Source organism: Ascidiella aspersa, chromosome 6, assembly GCF_963924565.1.
Source record: "Ascidiella aspersa chromosome 6, kaAscAspe10.2, whole genome shotgun sequence".
In the NCBI taxonomy this organism is placed as follows: Eukaryota; Metazoa; Chordata; class Ascidiacea; order Phlebobranchia; family Ascidiidae; genus Ascidiella; species Ascidiella aspersa.
Genome location: NC_139452.1, coordinates 8493504 through 8519407, shown reverse-complemented (window position 1 = coordinate 8519407; position 25904 = coordinate 8493504). Strand labels below are relative to the sequence as shown.

The 25904-nt window shown below is 36.1% G+C and overlaps 3 protein-coding genes and 1 long non-coding RNA gene across 6 annotated transcripts; 1 reads left to right on the top strand and 3 right to left on the bottom strand.

Annotated features, from left to right (window-relative positions):
- LOC146139515 (sodium-coupled monocarboxylate transporter 2-like) lies at positions 1-10402 on the bottom strand. The gene is made up of 14 exons (XM_083392474.1): positions 10260-10402; positions 9306-9416; positions 8779-8869; positions 8024-8141; positions 7579-7646; positions 6819-6973; positions 5732-5872; positions 4063-4192; positions 3747-3835; positions 3163-3266; positions 2723-2883; positions 1838-2162; positions 408-604; positions 1-48 (listed from the first exon to the last, which is right to left on the bottom strand). Exons 1-14 carry the CDS (start codon positions 10400-10402, stop codon positions 1-3), a joined length of 1881 nt encoding a protein of 626 aa, XP_083248600.1.
- Positions 10403-12768: 2366 nt separating this feature from the next.
- LOC146139514 (ryncolin-1-like) lies at positions 12769-16355 on the bottom strand. Its single transcript, XM_083392032.1, has 7 exons — positions 15943-16355; positions 15762-15815; positions 15473-15585; positions 14707-14806; positions 14237-14333; positions 13710-13850; positions 12769-13049 (listed from the first exon to the last, which is right to left on the bottom strand). The coding sequence occupies exons 1-7, from the start codon at positions 16190-16192 to the stop codon at positions 12869-12871; spliced, it is 936 nt and encodes a 311-aa protein (XP_083248158.1). The 5' UTR covers positions 16193-16355; the 3' UTR covers positions 12769-12868.
- Positions 16356-16808: 453 nt separating this feature from the next.
- Positions 16809-20263, bottom strand: LOC146139513 (fibrinogen C domain-containing protein 1-like). The gene is made up of 6 exons (XM_083392473.1): positions 20134-20263; positions 19519-19631; positions 18907-19006; positions 17865-17961; positions 17351-17491; positions 16809-16923 (listed from the first exon to the last, which is right to left on the bottom strand). Exons 1-6 carry the CDS (start codon positions 20261-20263, stop codon positions 16809-16811), a joined length of 696 nt encoding a protein of 231 aa, XP_083248599.1.
- Positions 20264-20274: 11 nt separating this feature from the next.
- On the top strand, positions 20275-24372 carry LOC146139512 (uncharacterized). Of its 3 annotated transcripts, XR_014501308.1 has the most exons (4): positions 20275-21448; positions 22872-22918; positions 23322-23457; positions 23659-24372. It is a non-coding gene; the product is annotated as an uncharacterized LOC146139512 (long non-coding RNA). The 3 variants fall into 3 exon arrangements; XR_014501310.1 differs by having other exon boundaries at positions 22872-22928; positions 23322-24372; XR_014501309.1 differs by having other exon boundaries at positions 20275-22928; positions 23322-24372.
- Positions 24373-25904: the final 1532 nt, after the last annotated feature.

The window sequence follows — 25904 nt, the reverse complement described above, 5'->3', positions numbered from 1 at the left end:
CTAGATTTTTGTGTGAAATGCCAAGTTGTCCGAACCGTTTATTCCATTCTGAAAAAAGTTTAAACACCATAAAAAGTTGTAATAGCAGTATTTATATCGTAAATAAAGCGACAAATCTATAAATAAATAGGCTTATATCGACAGCAGTACAGATGCCATCACGATGCACAGAGGTATTCGATATGCGGATATGCATAAAACATATTTACATATATATATCGTAGATAACCACTATTAACCAGCATTTATTTAAGTTTGTTAAAAAAAATGCTTTGATATACACCATATTGTTTTTTTGTTAATAGCAGCAAGAATTGATAAATGGTTCGTTAATAGCTCGTATAGAACGGTATATCTTTTCCTAAGCCTAACAAGTAGATGATCTATAATTTTACTTATGTACCCACCACATTTCCACTGGTTTCGTAGGAAACCGATTGAATGAAGTTTCGTTCTCGTTTTATTTCGATTTCGTTTTCTTCATCATGATCGACCCCGCACCAGCAGCAGCGACGCGCACCAATCGGAATCCAGGAAAATATCACGTGGTCAAAGAAGCGGTAGATCATGCGGGGATCCACCTTCTTAGGATTTCTATGTCCGCCTTTAAACAGTTTGGATTTCAAAGGCAAAACAGAATGAATTTTGCACAACGCAATTAGCTTGACGAATTTGTAACTTTTCACTAAAAAGAGTATATAACTAAGGGTACTTAAGTCACTGCTTTTAAAACTTAACCATTTAGGGCACAATCAAGTGATTGTTATAAACTCGTTTGGATAATTGGTCTGTTTGGGCTTTTTTCTTTATTCATTTTCCACATAGAGAGAAGGCACTGATGGTAAGCGTATATATAATGCTAAGGCAGACGTCAGAAAGATGGAAACGTGGAGAGATAAACTATCTAAGCCGGGTGTGCGGCGATTAGAAGGCAGGTCCCCGATAAGGCCATCCACGTGATCAGATGTTAAAATGATAGAGTGTATAGAAGCTCGGTCTGCGTTAATTTCCGGGTTGTGCAGTGCTATTTCTACGGTTTTCTTTATCAAAAGACGACGCCAACACCGACTTGTCGCAAGAATCTTGGGGTTTTTAAAATCTATGTTGTGACCAGGATTTTGATGCAAATGCCTGGCCACGTCTGTGTCCTACGTGGACCGTGATGAAGGGTCGTGGTTATCCATACGCACTTGTAGGTTACGCTTGGTTTGTCCAATATTAGTGGATCCACACGAACATCGCACTTTGTATACAACGAAACGACGTACTGAACGACGTAACACATGTTGGTGGTCCTTGTGTATAAAACGAACTGATAGGTGTAGTTTCCTCTTCTATACCACTCTATCTTTTTAACATCTGATCACATGGATGGTCTTATCTGCTATCGGCGACTTACCTTCTAATCGCCGCACACCCGGCTTAGATAGTGTATCTCTCCACGTTTCCTTCTTTCTGACGTCTGCCTTAGCATTATTTACAATCATTACCTTCTCTCTATGTTGAAAATGAATAAAGAGTTATTCGAAACGTTCAAGATGATACCTACTTCTGTATGAGCTTTGATATTTTTATTACGTCTTACTACAAGCTCCAACCAATATGCTCAAAAAATAATACCAATATAAAAAGTTTAACAATAAATTGTTTATTCTTTGCAAACTTAAGTATAGGAATTGTCTTGCAATTTCTTATATTTAGGTTTAAGGTTATACAATAGTGTCGTTTAGAATTAAATCAACATCAATAGTTGAAGGTTAAACCATTTCTTCTAAATGCTTGTCTTTTGCAACCCTGGTAATAACAACCTGTTTTAGTGCACTATAGACACACTTACATGTCATGAAGCTTATAAGTAGCCCGGCAACGATCGTGAAGCACCATCCCAACGCCGGATAATAGGTGTAGGACATTGCGTACAAATCAGCAACTGGTGGTCTCTCTTCTTCAATCATCGATGTTGTGAACATTGTGGTGTTTTCTGTGGTCGTGTGGTACGCGGTAATGGTAGTCCAGTTGTTCGGAATCGGTGTGGTAACCGGACATTCGGTTGTAACAAAAGCCAGTTTATACAAGAATTGACTGGGGGGCGGGTAAAACCTTGACCCGAGAAATACCCAAATATTTAATCCGAGGCCTATTACCACTCCACCGAAAGCACCCTGCGTTGAAAAAAAGATACACCTGTTAACACAACATGCCTTCAGAGAAGCTTAGCTAAATCACTCATCCTGATCAGGATTGTAAATCAAGGAAATTCGCAACTTCACCGCAGGGCGCAGGCTAGTTGTTTTTCTAACCTGGCCTGGCTTGCACTAAAATCCTGATAAAGCTGACTGATTTCGCTTAGCCTCTCCGAAGGTATCTTGTTTACTATATATATCGGTGCCGTTATCGTTTTCCAGTACGACTCCAGAAGGGTTTGATCTAGGAATGCGCATTGTGTTATAAGTTGTTCACAGCTGTTAACATTCGTAAATGTAAAACTTCTTTTAACAACCATTAATATTTACGGAAAACGGACAACTCTTTGTTAACGACTTAATATTGTGCTTTTACTCATCGCACGTATTTCAAAACGTGACGACAAGTTGACATTTGGCTCCACAAATAAATTGATATTTAGCCTATAGTTCGTATTCAGAAAGATTGGGAATGTCGACGGACCTATCTAAAATATTGCTCTACCGCATTTACTTGGCATAAGCAAATTGAAACTCACGGCAGAATTTACACACGGAAAGAGCATTCCGAGCGAGTAGAGGCCAACCAAGGGCCCTCCTACCAGACCAAGAACACTGACCGCAGCTTCTAATATTGCTCCTAGTTGTGAAGTGAGGTAGGCAAACACCATACACAACGATCCGTAGAAAACGATAAGACCTGGTAAGGAAATACAAAACTTTTACGAAAAGGCATATGAGCCTAACGGAATAACCCACTAGGGGAAAACTGATGTTTTTGCCGTTTTGTGGCCATTTTGCACAATTTTCAAAAGTGTATTCATGTGTTCTATTTCAAATATAACTCTGGATGTAAAATTTGTTTAACCAAAAACAATGTTAGGTCTATCGAGTCTATATAGTACCTGTACCAGGTATAATATTTTGCTAACAGATTTATTTGATTTACCGGCTCGTATACCACATCATTACTAACTACCTCTGGATATCCAGACGTACGTGGGATCACTCCATTTGAACCAGGGCTTTAGAAAATCTTGCACTGTTACACTTGACAATCCTGTAATTGCTGTTGACACAGTGCTGAAAATATCAACGAAAGGTTATATAGTTTCTTGAACTGGGTGTTTAAGTAAATAGCTGTAGGCTACTTTATTAACCAGAAATTGGAAACCGTAGGCGTGTCTTTGAAAATGTTAGCAGACGACAGACAGGATGTGCAAAACCCATCTAAATGACAAAAACGCCGTTGCTTGGTTTATTCAAGACATATTTTAACCTGGGTTTTGAAAACGTGCAAATCGATACATAAGTTTGGTAACACGTAGCAGGTAAGCATGATAGTATTTAACTGGTTTCGCTGTTGATATACACCGTAGCAGCGCATTCTGAACTGAAATATTTTCTACAGTGTGAAATACATCGATTTTTAAACGCAATTTATCACCGGCATTGTAAATCGAAACATTTTGCTAAGTGTTCCTTTGCGCTTTCTCCTTCTTTAAACTTTCTTCCGAAATAAGTTTGTCCGCGATAAATTTAAATAGTACAAAGAGAACTAACCTCAAGCTTCCTGAGTATACGCAGGCGATAAACACTCCCGGTACTCCAGGATTGTTTTGGAAAATATCCAGCACCATAAACGGCAAAAGCTAAAAAGACGAAGTTGAAATTAGCAAGTTACAAAGTATTGGCTAGCCCGAACCTGATTATTCTTACAGTTATTTTATTAAATAAAATAAAGCTAAATGTATACAATTCTTTTCTCAACTTTTCTCCTAATTGGCTAGCCCGAACCTGATTATTCTTACAGTTATTTTATTGAATAAAATAAAATAAAGCTAAATGTATACAATTCTTTTCTCAACTTTTCTCCTACCTGATCATAACTCCCTATAATTCCTGCTGAGATTGGGTCACATGTTTGGTAGTAAGAGTACATAATCATCCCACACATCACCGCAAATCCATTCAACACTACCAAGCCGAGCCAGTTTACTGCAATTGCCCTGATCAGGATAAAGTATTGTAAATATTTCATTTTTGAACTTTGCTAATATTTTTCACTCATAAGAGTGAAAATTAGCAAATAGAAGCAGTAAAGTAAAACCTCTTTAATACATATATGAGTTAACTTTATTCACTTAAGTTATATCAACAAGTTGGCAACAATGTTACCATACAAGGCCATTAACTAATGTTAGAAATACCTTGATCGTTAAAAAACTTCGTAGGCTTATTTGTTTAGTGATTGGCTAGCTTATTTTACGCATAAGTAGCTATATTCGTCACAATTTAAGGGAGTTTCCCATTTTAAAAGTAGTTTTATTGTTGTTGTTAGTTTAAATTGAGTGATAATAAAAGTTAAACAAGTAATTTCAGAATTTATTGACCTTTCTAAACTACAAATGGCCGGCTAAATTATTTTAAAACAAGGCACGTTGCTTATAATACATCAAAGTTGTGATTGTTAACATCCTACACAAAAACATTTCTGCTGCTGCTGCTCTATACTTTCTTTAGTTTTACTTTCTTTAGTTTATAGGCTGTGCCTCTAATATTCCTGTTAAACTTAGACTTGATGCAGTGCAGATTTGTTTGATTAAAAGCAATGTTATGTGGTGAAATAAACAAACACAGCTATGGATTATCATTTAAGTGTTACTACTTCACCATAATTCCTTCATGGAACTAACCTAGGTACTGTATGGAATTTACTTTTTATATAATATTAAATGAATTCAAACTTTATCAACTAACGGATGCATTTTTTTAACAATAAAACCCTTTTCTTCATTGGGTTGTTAAGTTAAAAAATAAATGTGAATAGAAATGTAATTTGTTCTGGTTGCATTGATTGGTTTCGAAAGGCCTTGATTCACTTATACACCAACCAGGATTATTGTATTAACACTACAGATGGGATGCTGGTAACTGGTAAGAATATCAAATCTATTAAAATAAATAACAGTAAGTAAAACACTTTAAAGTATATAGCATTGTGGAAACTACTTTATAAACCCCAAAAGGAAAAAAACGTGGACTTTTAATGTGTGTTGCACTGTTTTACAGTTAAATAAAAAATGGGGCAATGATAGACCAATTAATACTGTCAAAAATGCTTAATAGTAGCTCTATCATAAGAAGTGCAGTTTTGCTATTATTCATAATTACTTCATGAAACTATTCTAGGTACGGTACTGCTGGAATTGACTTTGTTCCAAAATATAAGATAAAAAAAATCCAATTTTTACAACTGATAGATATATTAGTTAAGAATATATATTTTGTTATGCTAGAAACTTGTCCACATAAAGAGGGCACTGATGTGTACCTATCAAGATTTATTCGTTGTTACACCATTTTGGTATATCGCGCTGAGAATACTGCCCTATCAACACAGAAAGCGTAGAAAGAAAAAAAACGTGGGCTTTTAATTTGTGTTGCACTGTTTTACAGTTATCGGCAGGGATACACCAATAAGTACTGTCAAAAATGCTTAACGGTAGCTCTAACCTATGATTCCACTTCGAAAACACTTTTCTTACTTCTTTGCGTCTTTCACTGATCGGCATGAAAGGTAGCGTTGCACTTGTCCCTGATTGACTGCGTACATTCCGAGAGCGAGGAAATTCATTCCAACGCAGAGTGACCAAACCGACTGGCGAATCCGCGGGTCAAGACCAAACCTATGGGTAAAGCAAAACATTAAAACCTATGGACGATGGCAAAAAATTAGGATTTAATAATTAATGTTAGCGCATCCAGGATTTTGTTTTTAGGTGCTATTAAAATTGATGACGTCACAAGGTTACGCAAAACGTCTGACGTCACGAACAGTTTGTTTATCTTTTTAAGGATTTTAAGTTGTAGATCAGCGCAAAACAAAAAAAATCTTTATATTTCTAAATTACGAAAACGTTTTATTCTTAATGGCCTTCATGGCTTGCATTTTACCCAAAAAGGGTTAAGTTATTTAAAAACATTTTGAAATTCGAGCAAACCGCGAATTTTTTATTATATATATTTTTAGTGTGGCATAGTCACGTTTCCCCCGTAATCCACCCCTAGTCCATGAAAAGAACATTCGACACCATTGAATGAGAGGCGATAAGTGATATCGAGGGATGGGTCATTGGTACTCGATACCAGGGTGATAGTGGGGCCGATCTGATCCCACGTTTCATATTTATTACTAACTTAAGTTGCGATTTTGAACCAGCAATTTCTATTATATGAGATAAATTTATTAGAAAACAGTAAGTTGGCAACCGAAGATAACAAACTCTGAAGGAAATTTTGTTTTGTATACCTGGAATATCACGTTTAAACAATCAATTTTGCTGATTGGATTATTGTAAATGTCGTTTCAGATCGAAACGAGCGGCCGTTAACCTATTGACCAAAACAGGGGTGTCAAAATTAGCTCCCTTAAAATAAAAAATATATTTCAAGAATTTTTAGACATTTCATTTTAAAAACGGATTTTGCCAAATCAAAATGTGGCAATGTGGCCATACATATTAGGTAGAGTGGCATGCCTAATTTCAGGATTTTTGCTGTTCATTTTCGACAATAGCCATGCGCTGACACCTAGAAATTATGTTTGGTTAGTGCTGCGTTCGAACCAAAAACCTGAGCATTTCCGTTCTTCCTCCTTGTTGACATATTTCGATCACATTTCCAAATCCACCAAGTCTTATACTTCCTTGTATGATGATGGCCATGAAGCCAGTCAGCATGAAGATGAGTTGTATCGCGTCGGTCCAAATTACAGCTTTCAACCCACCCTGAAATTGATTTGTGGCAAAATTGTTTAGCGCTGGGCTTCATGAAAAACTACTTTTCTTTTACTGTTAAAAAAATATCTTTCTACATCACTTATATGGTAATTCGCAGCAAGGCTGCGAAATAGGAGGCGGGACTCGACGGAGTTGGTTTGTTTGGCTGGAGTCCGACTCGGGACTCGAAACTCGAGTAAGACCACGTAAAACTACCCGAGTCGCGAGTCAGACGTCCGCAGTCCTAAATTTTGAAAGTGATATGGCCGCTATGTGGAAATTGTAATGGTGGAATAGGATATGGTGGAAAAAATTCCAAACTTATATTGTGTGTCGATGAATTAGAATTTAGGTGAAACCTCCAGGAGCGGATTTCTAAATATTCACGCTATTTGTGTCACGCAATTGGGTAAAATCCAGGCTGTAAATTCTTTACCCGATTCGGGACTCGACCAAATCGCCACCTTTGGCAGGAGTCCGACTCGGGGTTATATTTAAACTACTCCGCAGCCGTAATTTGTACCACTCTTGGTTCACATAGATGTCGTGGTGAAGCAAAGTACTAAAATCATCATACGTTAAACAAAATGGGGTTAATTGCTCTAAAAACTTACCAACGCACTGTAGATCATGCAAATCGAACCAGTGGATACGACAGCACCCCAGAGATTGAATCCGGTAACTGAAAGGTAACAAAAAAAACAAGAACGCTATTTATCATATTTCCTTTAAAACTTGTCGTAAAAATATGAAGGTGTTAAAATGTATTAATTAGGCCTACAGTCATTTTAATGACTGGCAATTTTAGGGGCATGGTCGTTAACAGTAAGGCTGCAGAAAACATCTAAATTGAAATAAATTGTGAAATATTTAATTACTAGCAAATAAATTTATATTTGAGTCCCACACTCTACTTTCCAACTCAATATTTTTTGACTGATGTTGTAATATAACTATCGGTTTGTCACGAGGGAATAACTATGATGTTTTTGCATGTTATCGTATAAAATAGGCATGGGTTCTATTTATTTAGGCCCATAAGCGTTAAAAAGGTTTTACCTGCATTTAAAGCCAGGGCAGGGGCGTAGATAACGATCCCAGTGTATAGCAGAGTTTGCGCGATGTAAAGTGCAGTCCCCAAAAGGCGAACAGGACGATTGAAGCGTTTCTCCAGGTACTGGAAAACAAGGAGTAACCGTCTGAAAACAACAACACAGATAAGGTAGTTTTTTTTTACTTTTGGACTGTTTCACAATATCATTTAAACACGGCTGCAGATCTATTTGCAAGTGGGGAAATCAGATTGGTTCAGATCGGAGCCGATATCCGACGATTGTTCGATGAAACTGGGTTGGTGTCGGCAGCTATCCGATGCCATTTTGATTTCAACGTATTACTTTAGCTACAGAATGCGATCCTGTTAAAATTTAAGAGTAACTCTTTACCAAAGGCTGTGGCAATAAATTTTGTAATCGCTGAACTAAAAACGCATAAATACTAAAAATATATTAGGATTACTAAATATAAAGATTCAAATGAGTAGCCTAGGCCCCTAACCATATTAACAAGTGTTTTGTTGAAAAGGTAAATGCTACAGATTTTTCTTTTTTGCACAACTTTAAATATTGTTGTAACTCGTTCGTCATATTTTCTTCTGCAAAGTTATTCCCAAGGTTTATCTAGACGAAAACTAAACTTTTAAGGATCGGCCACCCGCGGGCAGCGTGTTTGTCATATAGGCTAGCTGAATTAAAATCAGCATAGACAAGAATATATTTGTAAACCGAGCATTTATTTTTTTAACTTGCACTTACCTCGTAGACGCTCGTCAGCTTTAATTCGTAGAAAATCGGCATGAACATCTCCGCAGTTATGATCAACGCTATTAGGAAGCCGACCAGAAACCTTTACAAATAAGAAGAATAAGGTTGTTGCACCAGGCCTGATAAACAAAACAGAGGTCGACAAAGTTGCCACGAAATCTCAGCTATTATAGGGACTCAAGAATTTTGGGGAAACGCGTACAGAAAAGGTGCTAATATGCCCGTGGATGTTTTTCGCTGAGCGACAGCCTTTGTACAGCTATATCTGTCATCCACCATTTTTGTTTTTGGAAGTTTGAATCCTACCGCAGTGTGACCCCTATAGGAGTGTGTATTACAACATGTCTAAAATGTATCGATAAGAGTTAATAATACTTCTAGAAAATAGCTTATGTATACTTCACCAGTCTATAATTAGTATTTCGTTTTTTGAGTCAATTTTGTGCACAATTTTTCAGCTGAAAAACGGTGTCAAGTTTAAAGTTTTACACACAATAGAAAAATAGAACTGAGCTCACCAGGTATATATGGCTCCGTAACGATAGACTTCTGCCGGTGTTCCAAGTACAGTGACCGCCGACATAAAGCCAACCGTAAGGGAGAAGGCAACGGGGTACGGATTCATAGACCTGCGACACGAACAAAATTTGTTTGCCAATTGAGGCACGTCATTTGTTTTGTTTTACATCGTGGGCTATCGTGCTTTGGCGGTATACAAAACACACGATTAATGTAAGGAATATGTCGTAAATTCAAAGCAATATTCTTACAACACGTATTTACTGCAGAATATAAGCTAGCCTACAGGCTTGGTATAACTGGTCGCTGTAAAACACGTTGACTTTAATATTGAAAAGTAGCTATATAGTACTCTAAAATAGTTTGTTGTACACTGTAAAATTAAACTTAGCTATGGACAATGATGACCGTTTTATTCGATAAAGCATCGCTAGAATATATTTTAAGTATAACTAAACGCTCACTTTTAATTAATTTCCCTTTTAAAAATATATTAGGGTGGCGGCTATAATGGAACACTATACGTATATAATACCTTTGTGGAATCGAAAACTATAGTCATTTTTCTGACTTTTCCACAGTTGAACACTAATCATAATTAATACCTCAGGCCATGTTTACTTTACATTTTCATGTTTTTGAGAAAGTATGTTTCAGATGCACATGTGTTAAGCTGTATACACACAGGGCTTGCCATGTTGTCCTTTTTATAAGATTTGTCTTTATTTTCCAGGTCTAGCTCTTTAAAATAATATTGTTTATATCTTACACAACTGGTGTCAGCAAACATCTTTTTAAGCTACATCTATATTAGTTGGTAATACACGTTTATGCTAATTTACCCTTAGTTATTTACTTTTATTTAAATTGAATCAACGTAAATCATACATTTCTTTCCTCTTGTTATTTCGAGGTGGCAAATCAATAGCTGTCCTGTGATTAATATCATTTACCTGCCGGCCACTAAATATTCTTCAGTATTTTGTTTCTTTCTATCCTTGACGGCGAAAAAGAATCCTACCGACGTCGAAATGGCCAGCATAAGCCCGAATATCACATAGTCCACAACTGAGAATGTTTTCGGATCCAGATCCATTGCAAAGCTAATTATCTTAGAATTAAATAACCAATCTACTTTCAAATTTTTAAAACAAATCTCGTTGGTTATGTGGCGTTATCGTTAAACATCTTGCAAATTCCGCCTGAAAGGCTAGCTTTTGGGCTAAGTTTTCGTGAGGTCTTTAATTGCCTCTAGTATTACGTCACCCGCCAAATAGCTTGTACTCCAAATATGTTTTAGTCAATTTGCAAAGAGTTTATACGGGGTATCGTCATACTTTGGTTTCCTTTTGGAAAGACATGCTGCTACAAAGATTATTTTTTTCAAATATATTTGCCTACAAACGTCTAGGTTAAAAACCAGACCTTTTAAATCGGATTTTTGCTATTCTGTCGGTCTATAATTTCGTTTACAAGTTTGCATAAAAAGTTTGGTCCGCTTTCTTCAACAAGCCTACCATTATTCTGGACAAACGTGTACTAAAAGCAAGTAGTAAATTTAGGTTTGTCCATTTTATAGTTCATTTTAAAAAGGAAAAAAGTTTACGCGTAATATATAATTATCTAAGTTGCGTAAGAAAGGGCGCTGAAAATTTTCCAATACACTGCAGTTGCAAGAAAAGGCACGATCTCAAAAACGCAAAGGTCATATTTCAGCCCGTGCACATATCGTTAACCTACGTTACGTTATTTGCCGAACCATCGATCAGCAAAGAGTGTGATGGATGCCGTTGCGGCCGTCGCAGTATTGTTCATCGCCTTGAATCAATATAGCACCGCGTAATGAAAGCAGCAAGCCTGGATTGCGGTACGGCGAGCGTGCCGCTGCATTGTCCGCCTCCTGCGAAACGCCTGGCACTCCCAGCACTGCTGTGTTTAGGCCGTGACTCTGCTTTCCTGCTGGTAGCTAACACTGGAAGCCTGGATCGTGACTCGGCAGTGCTGTCGGGTTGGACCGCACAACTTTCAACTCTGGCTCATTTGATTTGACACCCGACTCATTTGTTTCAACAGTTTCTTCGTCGTGTTATAGTTACGCCGATTGAGCAGTTAACGCACGACTGCCTCGAGTTGGACAAACAGCCACTCAGGGAAACAATATATAATAATAACTCCGACCTAAGAGTTGTTCCAGGCGTATTTATTGCTTTGTCTAAAGCAGGGGCAAAAACCTCTTCCGCGAACTAGATGCGACTGGCTGAGTTAATTCTGTCGCCCGCGGCCTGTTTCTCTAAAGTGGATAATATAAGTTGACAAGTTGTCGGAAGCTATTCCAAACCAAATGTGAATAAAACTTTAAACTCTTTAAAGCCTCTAACAGTTTCTTTCGTTAAGCGATGATTAAGTTGAAAACATTTGTTCTACACAAGTTTTTATTTTTGGTCCGCGATCTTCAGGCCTTTGAGATACATTTTGATGACCCCTGGCCTTATAAATTAAGTGCTCGAGTTTCCAAGTCATCTGACTTATCCATATTAACCTTTTTTGCATGTGACACAATACGCTGCCCTGCAAGCAACAAAAGGCTGAAGGTATATGAACTCGGCGACATCCTTTCCAGTTTCTCAAGCTTGTGTTGCCGCCTTAAAATGGAGTTGGTGAAGTGGCTGGCTAGGGAGTTTTCTTAGATTTGCGCAGGCTACATTCGGTTCTCACGTTTGTTTGATTTTGCCCACTCCAGACGTCGTCGAAGATTCAGCCGAGTGGCAAGCGGTGTCCTTAAGTGTCACGATCTTGTAGTTTCAGAAGATTGAAATCGCGAATTAGGGACGTTATAAAAACTTGCTATCAGACAACCGTTGCACAGTCGATAATTAAGGAAAATAGTTGGCAACCGACTGTGTGGATAAATATGCTGTTGGTACCAGTCATATGACTGTCTGGATACAAATGACTGTGTGTCTGGATATGACTATCTGGATGTGTTTGGATAATTTTGAGGTGATGATTGACCAAAACCGCGTGGACAAAATAAAATCGTTTGGCCAGAATACGCATTCTTCTGCTAAGAAAATAAGGCAAAAAATCATGTTGCTATCTTGCACACTAAACGTCTGCTAAAATATCGATATTTTTTCATCTTTCATTAGGTGTTCTAAAACTTTTTTTTTGGATGTATAACATAGTACGCGTAAATAACAAATTATCCCGTACGATTTTTCTTCAACGTGTGTGTTGATAAATAAAGCATACAACCCACCCCTTGTTAAACTTATAGTGCTTGAAGAAACGAAACAGTCCAACTTTCTTACACTATGTCAATGCCTGTCGTTGGGCTGACTGCAATATACATAACGACACTAAGTGGGCACCCTATAGCGGTCAAGACAACCATGACGTATTTCTGCCAAGCGAACTTCATTTCTAAATTGCAATTTTAAAAGCGTTTTGGTGAGTCGTAAAGGCGTGTTATATACACTGATTTATTTAATGCAAGTATATCTGATAAAAAGCAGCAGTTTTACAAGGTATAGGCGTTGGCCATTTCTAGTAATCGAGAACTTTACATGTCGCATCTGACTTTCATCATTGATTGACTGATGCCGCCCCACGCGTTTTTCCAGTGATACCAGCTGAGGGCATTACCAGAGTTCCCGCCGTTGTAGATGCCGTTCAACCTCGCGTATCCACAGTTGTTGTGCCACCACGGACCTCCGTGGTTCGCCGCACAGTTGTCCGGGTAACTGGACAGAACAATAGAACAAAGTCAGTCGCACAGAATATGTTCAAAAGGTCACTCAAACCTGTCCCCACAAAAACCTACCAACAGATCTTGATTAAAGTTTGTTATTTTACTACTAAAATTAATTACTGAACAAGTAAAGTCATTTTACCAAAGCGACTTAAGCCAAGTCGAGTCAGTTGGAAACAGTGACTTAGATGCACTCAAACCATGTCATTAACTTAAGGAAATGCACTGCATATTATACAATGGAATACTTCATTTGATGGAAAAGCAACATTTATTTGTGTAAGGTAGTCCTCGGATCTTATTTCATACATAAGATTAGGTTTATCTGTAGGACGTCGTAAGTTTCAATCACCCCTCGTTTTTAGAAAGATTATTTATCAAGGTGCTCTACTTAAAAGTTAAAACTTCTAGTTATGTCAATACCACATAAATTTCTAATGAATTCAATTGGTGAAGATTTATGTTTGGACGACTAAATTCAATACTCCATTATGTATTATGCAACAAAAAGGAGCGCCATATTTTTGTAGTGAAGTTACACCCTTCCAGAAAGCTTTGTTGGCAAATATATTTACGGCAGGTTTCGTGACGTTTTATTGGGATAAAAGAAAAAATCTTGTCTTCAAACTAATTTCACGAAACAAAAACTTACTTGTCGTTGTCGCGGTCACTGGTGGAAAAGCTGTGTCCGTTTTGGTTGTGGGTGGAAACAAGAATACTGTCCCCGGCGTTTCCACGATACTCGGCGATATTCAGGCGATAAGATTCCGAACTACTCCCGACAGAAAACTCCCTGTGTCCAAAGGAAAAAAATGATCGAAAACATGTTGCAAAGAATAATATTTAATTATTGACCGTTTGGTTTTACCTTCATTACTGGTAACCTTTGAGGTTCAAAACAGCACTACAGAAAACTATATTCATGTAAACCAATAAACAGCGTATAGCGAATATACTGGGACAAAATTAATTTAATTCTTAATTTAACGTCGTCTGTAAAATAGATGACGGGCTAACGAATAACAAAACACTACCGAAATATCATTTTTATGTTGGACATAAATAGTTCAGCAAAAAAGTCAGTAGGCCTAATAAGAGTTTAGCAGACGGATGTCAAACCTGGTAATAAAGCCAAAAGGTCAGAACCATATGAGCATATGTTTATATTATCACACCAACCCGTATTCAGCGAAAGCGTGCCCGCCACTAAAGTCCCAGATGTCCACGCGTAGTTGACATCCGCCATTTTTGGTCAACTGGTGAAGCTTCTCAAGACCTAATCAAACGGACGACTTTAATATAAGTATTAAGTAATTGTTTCAATCCATTTTAGTTATTGGGTGGGCTTATACTAGGTTACAGAATATGCCAAAAAAAAAAATATGAAGTCGAAATCTTGTTTGACTTTTTCTACAATGAAGTGCATAAAACGCCCTATTAAAATTTAATAAATTATTTATCCCATATATAAACTGTTGCTGCCAGGCATAGTAATGTAAATAAAAAAACAGCTTCTCTGGTAATTGTGATTATTTACCAATGTTTCGGCAACCTATGCAAGTCGCCTTCGTTTTCGATTTATTTTATTCGTCCCAGGATAGGAATGCAGTTTATATGCAACAACTCAATCCAATATTATTTTAACAAACCGAGCCAAAATTCCTTCGTCAGGTTTCCAAAGCCGTCAACGTAAGCTATCCAGTGTTTCGACTGGAAGGGTAGATTCCCGCTGTAGCGATGCTGAAACACCTTAATTAAAGTAGATGAAAAACAAGTAAAAATACAGGTTAGTTTCTCAATTGAAGGAATTTAAGAATCAGCTAATAGCCACGCTAGAATTCCTTACTAAAACAAAAAATAAAGTAATAAAAATTAAACTTGGGTATTGCATTGATTTTTCCCGTTACTTTGGTTGGGGTGATATCAGTGTAAATCGCTGTAAAAAACAATAAATCATCTTTTTAAAAAATGTATAACCTTTCATACGAAAGAAAAATTGCTTAAGCGTCCAAGTAATCAATTCAGTTTATTAAGATACGCTCGTTTGTTGTTGTGTTTTGTAATTTTCCTAAACAAACAAAAAAGGTATTTTTGAATGGTATGTAAACAAGTTAATCAAATTGAATGTACAATGCGGACTAGGTGACTAATAAACAAAATAAATACATATTACCTCTCCCTCTGTAAAACACGGTTAAAATAGTTGCTAATTTTGGTAAGCGTTGCCTAAAGCTAAAAAAACAATGAGAACCGCTCATCTAATAAATTAAAATGTAGGATCCTGTAAATAACATTGATTCGAAACGTTTACAATTTCTTTTTAGTATATATTTTAGGCTTTACACGATATAGTAACCCCTTCACACGATATTTTTGGACTTTTTTCCAAATATAATAATATGTAAAATATCTTACTCTCCATCCTTCGGAACAATAAACTTCCTCTCCTGACCGTAGCTTTTGCTTTCCGCTCATCCAGGCTTTCTTACAGCTTTCCGGAATTAAAACGTCAGATAATGCCTGTAGAACTTCGCGCAGAAACACAATAAGTAATCTTACAGTGCTCTGAGTTGTTACAGCATGTACATTATGCTTTAAGGCCATGGTCTAAAATCGTATAGCGTACTGTTGCGTTAAGCTTAATTGTAGCCTACTCTATTGATTGGTTTTCCTGTAAAATGTTGTAAAAAGTTCCCATATTTACCTCGATTGGTATTGTTCAATTTAGCAGCTTGATGGTCGATTTTCCTCTGTAATTCTGCAAATATTACAAAATACGAGCTTCATATTTCCCAATAGTTACACATTATATGCCAAAGGAAAACTCCCAAAGTTGTTTGTACTGAACTTTGACCTACATAACTTAGGCAGAGGTAGTAACTTACCCTGGAGCGTATTTCGAGTTTCCTGACTAAATTCATCGATGTTTGATATTGGCCCAGGATCTCCTTTGGCCCCTACTTCGCCAACCGGGCCCCTCTTTCCGGGAAATCCCGCTTCACCCTTGTCCCCCTTAATTGGGGTCGCATTAGGTGATTCCTGACCCCCATCGCATACTGGAATAAATTTGCATTGTTGGCAAGCAACCAAGGATGGAAATATCATCAGGAACAAAACACAATATTTGTCCATCATAACTGGATTTACTAAACCTTATAATGATTATTTGACACCAACTGAAAGTATTGCATTGGCCATATAATTCTTTTTTTCTACCTGTTTTACCATTATCAGTCTACGACTTTGTTGCACAAACACAGATATGCACATTGCTTTCAAAAGTGTTAAAAATGATCTAATTTCCTCACTAAGTAAACATGGTTTGCCCAACTATCACTGTGCTAAACCTGCCTACTGTGCTTCTAGCCTGCCGAAAAACGCCTACAGGCATCACATCTTTGGTGTTTTTTTCTCTCATTCGACGTCACTGTTGTTCAGATTTGCTATAATTTAACAAATGTCTTCTTGTTTATCGGATTGATCCTTACTTTGCCAACACGACAAATTTCAACGACTTTTGTGCACAATATATTAACAGTACGACTACTAGTTGGTACGTAATAATCGCATAAAAGTTTTCAAAGCAACGAGCGTCATATATAAGCACGTAGTATCGTATATACACTCCAGACGTCAGATTTGATGTCATGTCTTCGTTTGTTTACCATATGTTGCGTTTAGATGCTTACATGTCGCATCTGACTTTCATCATTGATTGACTGATGCCTCCCCACGCGTTTTTCCAGTGATATCAGCTGGGGGCATTACCAGAGTTCCCGCCGTTGTAGATGCCGTTCAACCTCGCGTATCCACAGTTCTTGTGCCACCACGGACCTCCGTAAATCGCTGCGCAATTTCCGTCTAAACTATACACAAATACAATTGGATTAACATAATCACATTGGAAATATTCGAAGGATACTTTGAAAACTTATTTTGTTTTTGAGACCCGTCAGAAACGCAGTCCTGGTCAAGTATTTAGGTTGCCGTAAGTTACGTTTGTGAAATTCATTTAGTAATACTTTATACAACAATTTGAACATTTAAAACGAACTTGGTATTAACGGGTGTATATAGGCTAATTGGTTTAGTGAAACGCATTTAGGTTTACAAAAGTAACAGCTCAACTGGCATTTGTCAAATTATTACATATTTTGAAAACCAATCCCAAAAAGGGTTCTGTTTCTAATTTAGCTTATCATTGCAACAGTGTATTATTGTTTGAAACAAGGGCGTGTAAATACCTGGTGGGGGCTCTTTGGAGTTCTAGCAGGCGATTTTTAACTAACTCACCTATCGTTGTCGCGGTCAATAGTGGTAAAAGGTTGCCCATTCTGGTTGTAGGAGGAAACGAGAATACTGTCGCCCGCATTTCCACGATATTTGGCGATGTTCAGGCGATAAGTTTCAGAGCTACTCCCGACAGAAAAATCCCTGAAGTAAGTAAATCAATGCGAAAGCCGCAAATACAATTTCGCAACTGTACACGAGGTTATAGAGTCTCATTTTTTGTGCGTTTTGCAAAGAATAGTTAAATATCGTTTTCTCTCGTGTTACAGAGTAAAAAATAAGTGACAGGGTAATGTTAAAATTCAAAATTATTTTTCCAGTTCACAATTTTGCTACACAAAGTTGAATTTTGTTAACCAGATGGCTGACAAAAATCGAAAACTGTATCTTATAGTTATTTGTATATTGTTGGAAAGAAATTCAGGATAATTTACATATGACGCCATGTCTATTGTCTAGTGATCAGTTATTACGGATAATCCACCAGTTTATAAAATTTCCAATGAGTTGGACTAACCCGTATTCAGCGAAAGCTTGTCCGCCACTAAAATCCCAGAGTTCAACACGAAGTTGACATCCGCCATTTTTGGTTAACTGGTGAAGCTTCTCCAGGCCTGTTCATTAAGGAAGACTTATGTAATATAAAACGCTAATGGTTTAGAAAAAGCCTTTGATGTGGTTAGTGTTTATATATATATACAGCAAATGTCACATGATTTTTTAAACATGCAAACCACGCTTTTAACAAATCAAGTGCAAAAAAATATAATCTTCTTTCTTCCCTATCAAAATTTCCGTCGTATTAAAAACTCTGACTTGAAGCAAACTCAAAACAATCAATTCTGGATTGCACATTATGTGATAATAATCACACTCGTGTAGAATACGACATCAGTTTGTTTAGTTTGTTGTCATTTGAACTGTTTGTATCTTTGTTATTATAGTTGCGGCAGTTGTCTGGACAGTGCACCACTCTGCTAGGACCAGACTTGGACAACTAGATAATTCTAGTTTTCTAATTCAGTGAATTAGAGCAAAATGCGGCTAATTCTAATTCTAATCTAATTTGTGAATTGCTTGTGTGCTATAATTCTAGTTCTAATCTAATTCGGATTTTACCAAAAATCCTACTTTGTTCAACGACATTTTTAGTCTCTTAGTGAAAACAAAGAAGTTGAATTCAAACTCTTTGGTTGAAACGTAATTTTCACGGACTAAAAATCATATGCTAAGCTAAAATGCTTAAAAATTGGCACACACATAATTGACATGCACATTCCTATTAAAATACTTCTCGATTTAAATGTAATTGATTGTGAATAATAAAATGTAATTTTAGTTTAAATTCTAGTTCAAATTTGTTTTTTTCAAGAATTCGGTAATTCTAATTCTAATTCTAATTGATACTGCGATATTTAAATTATTTCAGTTCTTCAAAGTTGTTTTCACATTTAGAAATGCAATTTTTTTAACTATTTTTTATAAATATATCGGAAATTATATTTTAGATATTGTTTTTATAAATTAAATCGCTTCGTTTTATTCCAATTGCAACAAACCGATCCAAAATTCTTTTGTCAAGTTTCCAAATCCATCAACGTAAGCTTTCCAAGATTTGGACTGGAAGGAAATATTGCCACTATACCGATGTTGAAACACCTTAAAATTAAAACAGTAAAAAAAAATATATTTGATTCTGGGCCATGTTGATCGAAGTATACCTTATCGTTTAGTCGAGTTTTGTGTTACAATGTCAAGTTTTAGATTTTAAAACGATTTACCGCTTATTTAAATAAATATTTAGTCCGGCAACTTAACCGAGGTATTATTTTTATTAGATCACGTGTCGGCCCCCCTACACCAATATTTTGCAATCCGCGTTTAAACTTTAGTGTTATACATTTTATCAGCATTACTGACTTGGAAACATAGCTCATCGAAACATGGTGTTATATAAACATACACTGCGGAAATTATTTTCCATTGGCAGTATTTAAATGAACGAGTTATTACATATTGTCCGAATCACGGAATTCAGAGAATATAGAATAACTCTATATTCTCTAAATCACGGAAGCTGAAGTACAGAGATAAAACAGCCGATCACTACTCCGACACCGCAGGTTGGCAAGCGATATTTAAAATGTAACTAGTAATGTAAAATATCTTACTCTCCATCCTTCGGAACAATAAACTTCCTCTCCTGATCGTAGCTTTTGTTTTCCGCTCATCCAGGCTTTCTTACAGCTTTCCGGAATTAAAACGTCGGATAATTTCTGCAGCTCTTTGTGACAAAATAACATTGGTTTCCAGTCAGAGACTGCTAATTGGATAAAATATGGTGAACCTTGTGCGAGGTAAGAGTTGTTTTTGTTAAGATTATACGTGAAAGTTACCCCGTTAGTTTGTATTAAATATAAAAAAATTCTGGACAACCTATATAACTACCTTGTTTGGTGTCATTTAATTCAGAAGCTTGTAGGTCAACTTTCGTCTGCAATTCTGCGAACAGTGTAAAATATAAATGTATACACCTTTCAAAATATAAACAATTTATTTCATACCTTCAAAAGTGTTTATTTTTAAGTGTCTTACCTCATATGCGAACATTTTTAAATCGATAAATTGCGACCAATCTATTTAGCAGCTCATTTACAATAAAAAAATACCGTTAAGTGTATTTCGAATTTCTTGACTAAATCCATCGATGTTTGATATTTGCCCAGGATCTCCTTTGGTCCCAATTTCGCCAATCGGGCCCCTCTTTCCGGGAAACCCCGCTTCACCTTTCTCCCCCTTAATTGGGGCCGCATTAGGTGACTCCTGACCCCCATCGCATACGGGAACAAACTTGCATTGTTGGCAAGCAACCAGGGATGGAAATACCATCAGAAAAACAACGCAGTATTTGTCCATGATAACTAGTTTAAATTAAGGCTACATAAGAACAACAAACAACAATGGGTAACCTACTTTTTCAACCAATAATTTTATAGCCCTTTATAGCAATTTTAAATACGTAAGAGAAATCATGCATAACTTTGAGCAATCACAAAGTTATTTTTTTTAAAAGTTTTGAAAATTCCTACACGATATAACTAGAGACAAACCGCATAATTAGCAAGTTTTGAGCAATTATGAATTTATTTCCGTAGGCTATGCTTTTATTCTTGCTCACAAGTGTGTCTGTTAATGTAAAAGTAATTGAAAACAAATTCGAGCAATATATGCTTCTGTTTGTTTCTGATTTTATTTAAGCGTTGTTGTATCTAAAAATTGATTGACATTTCGTTCACGTGTGTCACGTAGGACATAAGCCGAAGCTATATGTGATAGTTAGGGCCAGGGGTGTGGTCGGATACCCGATGCCAAGTGATAGTATCGGTACTCCGATGCTTTGTTGTCATCCGTGCCTTATTAAATCGTGTATTTATACGTTTAAAATAGAAGATTAATAGGCTTTCCAGCACAAACGTAAGTTCATAATATATACATTGCACTTCGACATTTTATCGTTTGTGCGTTTTATGGATCAAGAGTGAAAATGTCATTGTACTAATAATACCAAATGTATTGGATACCTAAACTGTTCTTAATGAGACTCCGGCAGGAAATCGATTTTTGAATAAAAATCGACCGAGCGTAACGTAACATTTTATGTGTTGACTCTTGGCCACTACCAGGTGTAACATTTTTATTTATTTAAAAGTTTTATAATCCTAAAAAAAACAAAATTCGTCGCTATATCTTTTCAAATCCACAAAATTTAAAATTATCAGCAACACTTTTTAAAATCACCGTTAACAAATTTAAAATTATTGGCGCGAAACGTTACGTCACAATCACTACCATTGTTGTGCGTTCCTCTTTTCTAAAAAGTGAACTGTTTTCTTTTACCAAACGGATGCATTGAAAAAGCAACGCAAGTTTTTAAGTTTTTGCGTATCGTGAAAATGTTATGAAACTAAGTGCAGTTGTAGCTTGTGGACAACGAAATTTACTATGCAGCTAAGTACAGTTGTAGGCTCGATGCTACATTGTCTTTAAACAGAAAAAATGATGAAGAAATGTAAAGTACATCTCAAACCAAATCCCCATATGGTAAGTCAAAATGCAGGGTTGTTCCTAAGCAAAAATTTCCACTCGCCAGCCTGGCGAGCGGCTATCAATCAGCACTCGCCTGGACGAAATAACACTCGCCAAATTTGTTGGCACGCAGTCTGCCAATTTCCGTCCTAGCGCGGTCATTTCTTTGGTTATCTGTTAAACTGTCTTATGGTTTTTATATGTAAACATTAGTTTTTATAAAAGTCTGGTCGTTTATATTTTCATGCATGGATGGACAAATTACTGATCCATAAAGCAATTTACGCTACAAACAATGTTTTTCGCCGAATTTTTTAAACAATCATAAAAAAAAATAACACTAATATATATCAGTAGCCACAGCCTTCCTGTTTTCCATTTTTCTAAAAATTCTTGCGCTCTTTTGTTTTCGTATTATAATTTTTCTGTGCAAGGACGTTTTACCGCAGGTTGCTTCGCGCCACAAACAAAGCGCCACATTTCGCCTAACACTATAGTTACTGGTTGAACAGCAAGTAATGACAAAATGAATGTAAATTTACAACTAAACCATTCATTCGCAAAGTTAACCACCATATGCACCAGAGGTTCTGTGCTGCGACGCCTTATAGCTGCGACGCCTTATAGTCCTGATTACATCGCAAGTCAAATAAACTTTTCCAAAGGCGTCAACGACCGGGTTAAACTTTTAAAAATTAACAGAGTTCAGGTTAAACAATAAACCTCATAAGTTCATAAACTATTCACCACTGCAGCAATGACGTATTCGATTGTTTGTCGGTAAACAATTTAAAAAAATGGGACCAACAGTCTTTACTACGATCATACTACGGGACAAAGAGTCTTCTTTACGACCTTTGAACGTGACTTATTATTATTTGTTTAGTGTTGGATGAATTTGCGCTTTAGTGTTTAAGGAAATCACTGGCGCTAAGTTATATTTCGCTTAGTAGTGGTGCTTAACACAAGTTGTCCTACACAAACCGATTAAATTTCTCGCTGAAGTCACTCGCCAGTCGGGCGAGTGGATGTCATTCAGCACTCGCCAGGAGCGATTTGCACTCGCATTGGCAAGCGGGCGAGTGCTTAAGCCCAATCCTGAAATGTATGTTTTTTTAATGCTAAGTTTGTATGTTGAAATGTTATTAAATGTTTAACTAGAAAAAATACCCTCATACCACTTAATACTATATTGTTTCATTTTATATATTAAAACTGAGTTTTAGCTATTATGAGTTAATCCACTTTATTTTAAAGATGTTTTAACAGAAAAATACTATAGGTATCCACAATGAAAGTTCATAAAAACTATGCCTATAAAATTAACCAATAATTCTTACAAGGACCTCGTTTTGAGTTCTAATAGCAGCAGTTTACACAGGGACAATTATTTTACATCTGTATAAAAAAAATAGGCATTTCATGTATTTATTTTTAGAAAGTGGAATACTCTCTATAATAGAAAGCCAGAAAAAAGTATGAAAGGTACGAAAAGGTATGGTTTACATTTTTGTTACTGTGAGGATTATTCCAACTTTTGTTGTTTTATATTATTATATAAATAATTTAATTTAAGTGATTGTCTCTACATACATAATATATTGTGTTAAATGTGTTTATTCAATTGTTTGCTTCAATATAACCCAGTCTGGAAAGTATGGCATGTTTTGATGAGAAGTGCACAAAATATTAAAATGCATCCCACTTATGAATCATATAGGCAAATCGGGGTGCAGGTTAGGTCTACTAAAAAAATTGTGTGTGCACTTGCCATACTTTCCCGTGTGCTATATTGTTAAATATGTGTTTTTGTGTGATTATTTGGAGGGTACAACTACAAGCACATCATTTTTATATAAATTGTGGCCATTTAACTGTTTTTGTTTAGAACTTGATGTGCACCACTTCAAAAAGTCATCTACAGACAAGCATTTCTGCAAGCACTATTTTGCTAAACAGGCTTCATCCACACAGGGATGCGGAGATTACAAGAACGCTATCAAAGAACAAAAAGCAACTGACAAGTTAAGGATTTTTTCTAAAATATAGTGACTAACATAAATTTTGAATTCTAATTACATGTTTCAAGAATTATTTTTTATTAAAAAAAAGGCTTTTTTTGGTTTGTTGCTTTTGTAAACATAGTTAGTTCAAACGTTTTACTAGCACATAACTTTAATACATACATATATACATATACATTAACACTAATTATGTTATTACAGCTGTTTCATATTCATCCCCACTCAACACTCAATATTGTGTTGTGTTTGTAACCACCAAGAAACAATTGGAAAATGAAAGTGGAAATGAAAACCAAAATTCAGGCATAAATTGCATTAATATGTGCTTACTTATGAGTATACTGTCAACGTTACATATAGCCATTTATTGTTTACGAACCTCTTGGTTAAGCATTCCATCAACTGTCAAAACTCTGTGAAAGAATTGGCCATAACTTATGATTTAATTGTTTAGTATTTTGCAGTTTGTTTTAACTCGTGTGGTGTCATTATAAGTTCTATCCATATGTTTTTTTAATTACAGCAATGTTTATAATTCTTTTTTTCTATTTGTGTTTATATTTAAATATTCCTAAGTTATTCTTTTAAGCCGTTTTTTTCAATTGTTTTTAACATTTTTTTTTCTTTTTAAATAACCGTTTGAAATTTTTGTACTTGCTGTTATTGTGCATCTGTGCGCGTAAATTTAATGACAATAAATATTGATTGCTTGCTATTTTAAATTTGGTGTAAAGCAGGAATATATTTGGCCAGGCTAGTTTCACGTTTGAACCACATGTGGGATGCCATGTATGAGAAATCAAAGAAAATCTAACATGGGCCGATGTTACCTTTCCGGTCTCCCAGCTGGGATATATCCATGCGGTTTCTGTGGTAATCTGGTAATGGGCCATACTAACACCGTAAATAGTTCAAGTAAGGCCCGCATTAAAATTTCCGACTGGGATAGAGGTAATGGTCTACTTTTGACTTTATCGTACGTCACAATGCTGCAAGTTTTGTGCCTAATTGATTAGGAGAACAAACTCGTTCAAGTCGTAAACTTTAAGACCAGTTTTATGTGAAAAACTTTAATAGAACCACGTACAACACATATAATATCAAAATTAAAGTTTCCATTTATGCTTTTAAGTTGCATACTTTTGTCGTAATTACATTTTGGGTAGATTTTGAGTTTTCAAGGTCCACCGGTCCGCGAAATTTGTGTTGAAATTTTAGCGGTCCGTAAGCTAAAAAAGGTTGAGAACCACTGTGTTGGAATACAGTAATCACATCATTTGGGATCGGATGGAATCGCGATACTTTTTTCTCAAATCATCGAATATCGGTATCGAAATAACAAAAATGAAGTATCGGAAAAAAATCCAGGTCGCTACTCCAAACTCATTATATCAACAAACCGCATAAACTTAAAAAGCATCCCTAAATATGAATGACGTGTCGAGGGCATAATACTATTACATACGATGCTTTCGATGATAGAGACAAACTTAACTTAAAGTTAGTTTGTAAAAACAAATGATAGCAACAATTCAAAGGATTTATAAAATATAAAATTTCTTTGAAATTGCATTTTAGAAAGATTCACAACATTAGTCTGTTGTCAAAGGTATAGAGAAAAATATCTATGAGAGCGCGATGAACGTTCTCGTTTTACTTTGACCAACTGTTGGAGCTTTAACCTTGGTGTCGCTTCTATTTTCTTTTTTATTCGCATTTTACACTATAATCCAAAACCCAACGCCTCAATCGTTCTTTCTTGTAGAAATCGTTTCTTTCTTGTAGAATTCAAAGCGAACAATCGCCGCCTGTCGTGACCACTGACCACGCCTTGCCGAATAATCATCAATGGCAATCGTATGCGTGTCACCAGCATCACGCATATCATTTTATTTACGTTTATATTTGTAGCTTTTCTATTGTCTATATTCACTTTCTCGGCACTGGGTTACGAATTTTTGTTTCCTAACTAACGTTTTTTTGCTCGCATATATTTTACCAACAGACAAATAGGCCTATTAAAATCGCTTATAATGCGATTACTCCATTATCAGGTTAATGAATATGTTTTGCCAATAGAAAAATAAAGTATTTCTCAACTTTACCTTTCTTCACGATAATATTATAAACTATTCTTCTCGCCAGGGAACTAACAAGATCGTGCAAAACAACAATGTGAATTACAATGTTTTATTTTGTGTTTCGACCTTTTTGGAGATGCAAATTGAAAAGCACTTATAAGAGGAATTTTGAAAGAAAATCGTAGTTTAAGCATGATAAACCGGTAATACGACTCTGCCGCCTGGTAAACACTTTACTTCTTTATTCAGGGAAAACAGGGAAATTCTTCTTGTCGATGGCTGGAGATATAAATCTAATCTCCACACACCCCTTTTTGTGGCAAAATAATGGCGAAATTGAAGCTTGCAGTTGATGTGTCGGAGTGC